The sequence below is a fragment of the Aotus nancymaae genome, unplaced genomic scaffold, assembly GCF_030222135.1.
Source record: "Aotus nancymaae isolate 86718 unplaced genomic scaffold, 86718_ANA_hifiasm-v0.15.2.pri h1tg000081l, whole genome shotgun sequence".
Lineage (NCBI taxonomy): Eukaryota > Metazoa > Chordata > Mammalia > Primates > Aotidae > Aotus > Aotus nancymaae.
This window is the reverse complement of record NW_026988496.1, coordinates 3711023-3717490: the sequence shown is the minus strand read 5'-3', so window position 1 is coordinate 3717490 and position 6468 is coordinate 3711023. Positions and strand designations below refer to the sequence as shown.

The following is a 6468-nucleotide window of genomic DNA, read 5'->3' as shown; positions in this document are numbered from 1 at the left end:
TAATTTACGTGTCACCGATTATGAGTCAGGTCGAATGTGAACAATATCCAGGGTGTTGGAGATGTGGGAAAATAGCACTCAGAAACTGTTAGTAGGAGCACGGATGAGTACAGTCACTTTGAAAAGCAATTTGGCAATATCTAGTTGGGTGAAGATGCTCAAACCCTAGGACCCAGGAAATTTCATTTCCATATACTTACCTCTAGAGAACCTCACACATGTGCACAAAAGTGTACCTTTTTAGTATGTTCATTGCTGCAAAATGCTGGGAAGAACTTAAATGTCCACCAGTAGGGAAATGGATAAATAAAGTGTGGTAATTCATACAATTAAAAATTTTGTATACAGCAGTTAAAATGCATGAATTAGATCCACATATATTGAAATGGCTAAGTCTCGAAAACACTGTTGAGTGTAAAATTTAAGTTGCAAAATGATATATACAGTCTATCAATTAAATACATTTAAAAACATTAATACTCTATTTGGTTATGGATATTTATATACACACATATACATATATACACACACTCATATATATGTCTAAAGACGTAGACAAGAAGTAAACACACCATTTTCTGGGTAGTGCTTACCTCTGTGGAGGAAAGAAGGTAAATATGATTGGTGAGGAACTTCACCTGTGCCTAAAAAATTTTATTTATTGGAAAGAGAGAGAGAGACAAGGGGGGAAGGGGAGGGAGGGATGGAAAGAGAGAGAGAGAGAGACTGAGAGAGAGAGAAATCTGAAGCAAATATAGCCAAATGCTAAAACCTGTTCACTCTGTGTAGGTGAGTTCCTGTATTTTCCTGTAGCACTTTGTGTGGCATATTTTTTTCTTCTATTCCTATCCGTGTCACTGTGTTAAGCTATAAAATTGGCATATAGCTTTATTTTTTTGGACCCATTCCCTCTGAGAGTTTCTATTTTCTCAAAGGTGGTTTTAACTCATTCATCCCTACGCTCGGTTTGCACTTAATCCTACCATTGTTTTGCATCTATACCATGCTTTCTTATTGTTTCGTTATTTCCTTCTTTCTTTTCTTCCTTCTTCATCTACTCGACCTTTTCCCCTGCAGCAGTTGGACAATCATACACTTTATTCCTGCTATTAAAGTCACTGCCCCCTTTTTTTTTTTTTTTTGCAACTGTTGAAGTCAGCATTTCCAGTGAAACTAAAGGTTTTGTTGCAAATTCAAGGGATCAGTTAAAAAGTCATTCAGTACCACTGCTTCAGACAAAGCCAAAAAATTCCATTATACCATATAAAATCAAAAAAAAAAACTTTAATAAGCTTTTACGGCACTGCAATTACAGGAACATCGACCCATAACATGCAACAAAAATGATTTTGCCTTTTGGACATATTTAACAGATAAACTTGACATTACAAGTAACAGCAACACATTCTACTGAAGAAAACAAATGCAATTCATTTTAACTTTCAGGTTAGAAAATGTTCTTACTGCAATCTCAAATAGCATTTGGAAAGTTGAGTTTTCCCTTTTCTAATCTCTAAAAGATGACATGATTTTTAATGCAATTGTACACAAGTGTTTTCACATTGGAAATAATCACGAGGAATCAACAGGTTTAGGCTAACTGACTGATTGGTTTTATTTCCATTGTTAACTTCAAGAGGGCTCCTGCGGTATTGTGGATTTCAGATGGGGAAAATAACCAGACCAGGAGTAAACAGCCTTGGTCTTTAGAGTGAAGGAGGGAACATGCAGCGGCACACGGGGCAGGTGCCTGACTTCTGAAGCCAGATGGACACACAAGGCTTGTGGAAATAGTGGTGACAAGGCAGCTCAGTTGCCACCTCCCCCTTCACATATTCGCTACAGCAGATGGGGCAGCACATCTCCTGACCAACTGCGCCATGATCTTCAGTGACCAGGATCTCAGGAAGAGTGTCAATGCTCTCCTTGCTTGCTGGTGGATTGGCCACCTCTACATCCACTGCAAGAGACTCTAAGTGCGCAAGGGCAGTTTCCATTGCCTGGGCCAGGCGTTCTTCAAGTGCCATGTAGGTGAGGAACTGAGGATCCACGTAGGATATAGCTTCAGCCACACCTAACCCATCTGCAAATCCATCAAAGAGGCTCCAATCCACTTCTAGGTCTTCACTCACACTGGAGTCATCTTCAAGATTGTTGTTTCCATCCAGCATGAATATCCCAGGTTGAATCAACTCGTGACCAGAATCATTATCCCCCTCACTGCTACTCTCATTCTCATTGCATTGGAGCCAAGGAATTTCTCCTTCTTCCAGGGATGCCTGCTCTTCCTGAAGAGATGGTTCTCGAACTTCTTCAAGGTAATTGCTGCCATTGCTGCCAGCACTGGCCCTGGCACCAGCCCCGGCGCTGGCACTAGCACCAGGGCCAGGGCCGGGGCTGGCACTCACCCTAGCCTGCGGAGGTTCCTGCTCTTCCTTCCCCGGCAGAGTCTCCCAGCTTTCGCCACTGGAGGACAGGGTTTGCTCTCCGCTTCGATACTTCCAACGCAGAGCAGCAATCCACTCTTTGTCACTGTCAGAGTCTTCATCGCAGTATTTGTAGTAATCATCACTGTACGTCCAGAAGTCAGGGTCAGCCATGGTGCGTCGTCGTCTTGGCACCTTTTCTGGTTTCACTTGATCATTCATGGCTTCCCGCTTGTCCTCAGGGTACTTTGGCTCGGAATAGCCACTTGAACTCTCGCCTCTGCCTCTTCTTGCCAGACCATCCGAATGGCCTTCGTTGTTGGTGGTGATATCCCTCCACCTCGAAGTACTGTGTGGCATATCATCATCATCATCAGTATCAAAAAAAATTTTTGGTTTCACGCAGTTTGGACTTGCCAGGTTTCTGATTTTGGGCCTGACAACAGGTTCCTCTGCACTTTTTGGGGTGTTTTCCCCACCACCACAAATACTCACAGGAGCCCTGCTGGGACGTGCAGGTAAATTCTGCTCCCTCCTCTCCCTCTCCAAGCTGTCACCTTTTGTAGCCACCTTGCCTTCGGCAGAAGAAGACTGTGAGGCCACACTACTTTGTGGCAGGAAGTCAGCTCTGCTAGCTGAGCATCTTGCTGCAGGGACTGGCTCTAACTTGTCTTGCTTCTCTTTCACATCACAGCTAAAACTAGAGCACTGTGGAGATGGCCCAGCCAAAGACCTTGCCCCTTTCTCTGGGTCATACAGCTTATCATCTTTAAACTTGCCAGTTTTCCCTCTCACTGGCGGTCGCTCAACAGGCCCAGCCCCCTCCTCCTCACTGTCATCTGCCCCATAAGAGTCAACATGTCCATAGGTCATTCCTCTTCTGCTACCCGAAGCCCTGTACTCTCTTGGCGGATACCTGGAATAGTCCTCATTATCAATATTCGGGGTGGTTCCCGAACTCTCACTGTCGTCCCAACTACGACGAGTGGTGGAAAATGGCGATCGGCTCCTCTTGGTGGTTTGACTGGGGGCTGTTCTGTGCATTGGGACTTTGGAGTTCGTCTTTCTCTGGCTGGCAATCCTTTCCCGCTGGCTTGTGGATGGCCTGAAACTGACATAAGCATGCCTTCTTCCATACCTCCTACCTGCATTGGACTGATACCCTCCTGTTGGTTCGGGCCAGACAGGCTTGCTAGATTCCTGACCCATCACTCTGACTTTGGAGGGTTTCCAATACAGCTGGGGCTTGGGTAGGAAGGCTCCTGCTCCCAGCACACGTTTTTGAGATGGGAAAGTAAAATCAGTTTAGAATAAAGGAGCAGGGAGATTTACTTTCACTTCAGCAGGCAGGTAACAGAAAGAATAAGGGGCCTTTAAAATTAGTTTCACTTTCTTCTAAGGCCTGGAGTAGCATTCCAGTGACTGTCAGGTGTAGACCTGGAACACATTTTTAATGTTGGCAAAATGATTACAAAAGTAGGTTTGCAGGAAAGCCAGACTTAGGGGAGAATCTGACGGAAGGTGGGGGGTGACCGGATGCTTGGAAGGTGGGTGAAGTACTGTGGAATTGTGCCAACGTGGGGAGAGGAAAGACTGCTGTGGTTTTTTTTATGGGGTGTCTGTGTTTTTCTGAGCACTGCAGACACACAGGAGAAATGCAAATTGGAATAGAGTGGAAAATACAGATCACCGTGTGTGCATGAGTGCCTATGTGTCTTTCAAGGGGAGAGGGACAGGTGGAAGGGGACCAGCAATCCTGCACCAGACAGATGTTTATGTTTGTAGGGGGAAAATGTATGAGTGTTAGCATGAGACCCATTCTGGGTGTGGGTAGGAAAATGACAGGCATGGGTGGGGTGGCTTTGGAGGAGAGGAGTGCGTGGATGTACGAGGAAAGGGAAGGTGTTTGTGCGTGTAGCTGTATGTGTGGCAGCTGAAACTACAGAAGGATGCCCGTGTTTATGTGTATGTCATGGGCAGGGGAGCGTATGGTTGGCAATGGAGAGGAGTATGTGAGAGTTTGTGTGTGTGTGTGTGTGTGTGTGTTAGTCAAAATGGGAGGCAACAATGGAGAAATGTCAGTGTGAGCAAATGCAGCAGGCACAAATGGAAGCGGGGGCTGGGGGGCAGCACTGGAGAGAGATGTGCTTGAGGTGGATGGAACCGAGGCCGACAATCAAAGAATGATGTCTGCCTCCTGTATGGATATGGCAAGGAGGGCGGCAGGTGGTGTCCCCGTAGAAGGGTTTATGTGAGTGTGAGTGTGAGTGTGCGCACCTCGGGGACCAGCAAAGGAGAGCTGTGTCTGACACACGTGACAGAGGGAGCAGGAGAGGAGAGCATTTGAGAAGGGGGTGTGAATGAGCACATGTGGCTGCATATGTATGTCACTGTCCAGCAATAGAAGGAAGTCCGTATGTGTGTATATGACAGGCAGGGAGAAGGAGGGCGGCCGGAGGGGGTGTGTGTGTGCAGGCATGTTTTCGTGAGAGCACGTAGAGGCTGAGCAGGGGAGGGGGCCGGTGCTAGAGGTGTGTATGTGGTAGCTGGGTAGAGGAGGGGGAAGGCACGGGAGGGTGTGAGAGTGTGAGGGTGTGTGAGAGGGTGTGTGCTGCGTGTGCCTGCGCATGCGTGGGGGAGGGGACGCACTGGAACCTTGAGGATGGAGGGGCAAGGAGGGGGCTGCAATGGAAGGCTTCTGTACGCGCGCGCGTGCTCGCGAGACACGGAGGGTTGGGGGACACAATGTCATAATAAGAGGTAGGAAAAAGCTATCAGGTCAAACAGGAGACCCAAACCGATGTGGCAGGGGAGAGGCAAAATGAAAGAAAAGGGCGTGCGTGGGTCTACTTTTCCCTGAGAATAATTATTTTTTCCTGATAAATTTTTCCCTGGGGACGGTATTTTTACCTAAAAATCTTAATCATTTACCATTGAGAAAACAACAGCAAAATATGGGAAGAAAGGCCACGGAGTGCTCCGCAAAGGGGTTGAGGAAGGAAGAAGGAAGGAAAGCGGAGGAGAGGCAGGGAGAAGTGGGAGAGGGCCGCGATCACCACTGTCCTCCCAATAGCGATGAAAGCCACTCGAGTGGGGACCGCGCCACACGCAAGGGGTTCTGGCAGAGGAGGATGCAGCCCCAGAACAGGCCGATGGAGGACATGGGCCTCACTCTGCAGTCAGGTCCCGCGTCCACCCCACCCCTTCCCGAGGGGCGAACCCGAAAAGCAGTTCCCAGGAACCCCCCAAAATCCTCGCCCCCGTGCCTGGCCACTAGCCCCAAGCCTGGCCACTCGCGCCACCGCCAGCTCACCGATGAGTCGAGGAAACAATCAGCCTTTCACTCACCAAGTCCAGAAAGCCACACGCTCTTCAGAGAAGCAAAGCTCTCAGATCTCCGACCGCCACGACCGCCAGAGTCGCTGCTCCCGGTGTTGAGCTCCTCCCCGGCCAGACAGCAGCGGGGCGGGCGGCGACTGCAGCGGCGGAAGTGATTGTGAAGTCAGCTGGAGCCCGCCCCCTTGATGTGGCGGGGGCGGCAGCTGCTCTCCACAAATCAGGGTGGGCCCGAAAGCATTATTTCATCTTAAATGATGAAATCGTCAAGGATACAGAAAAGGACAGCGAAAAATGTCACCATCACCCAGCTTTAACAAATGTTAAATATTTAGCTTAATTCCCTTCTGGGTTTTTTAATAAAATGAAATCTGCAGATTCTTTCTGATTAAGTCCAATGTGAGAGTAATTACGTTACTACATCACATCCTACGTTATGTGTTATGGTTGTACTGAAAGTATTAAAACTGTGAAACTATATTTAGGGTCGCAGTAGACTTAAATTTTTTTTAACCTGATGGTTGAAGCAAATTGAAGGTGTTTAGTGTTGAATTTGTTGCTGCTCATCACAAAACTAAGCTTCTCTTTCAAAGAGATCATAAGACACAGCACAGGTTCATGTTCTGGTATTGCATTGCAGTTTAAAAACATTACAGTTATGCCTTTTGGATTTACATAATTTTACTGAATTCTAATGTCTTTAAAT

General features: G+C 47.2%; 1 protein-coding gene across 3 annotated transcripts; it reads right to left on the bottom strand.

Annotated features, from left to right (window-relative positions):
* Nucleotides 1-1264: 1264 nt before the first annotated feature.
* Nucleotides 1265-5870, bottom strand: PJA1 (praja ring finger ubiquitin ligase 1). Of its 3 annotated transcripts, none has more exons than XM_012460826.2 (2): nucleotides 5775-5870; nucleotides 1265-3863 (listed from the first exon to the last, which is right to left on the bottom strand). In XM_012460826.2, the coding sequence occupies exon 2, from the start codon at nucleotides 3633-3635 to the stop codon at nucleotides 1707-1709; it is 1929 nt and encodes a 642-aa protein (XP_012316249.1). In that variant the 5' UTR covers nucleotides 3636-3863; nucleotides 5775-5870; the 3' UTR covers nucleotides 1265-1706. The 3 variants fall into 3 exon arrangements, with proteins under 3 accessions (XP_012316249.1, XP_012316251.1, XP_012316252.1); XM_012460828.2 differs by having other exon boundaries at nucleotides 1265-3537; XM_012460829.3 differs by having other exon boundaries at nucleotides 1265-3531.
* Between the last annotated feature and the right edge of the window lie 598 nt (nucleotides 5871-6468).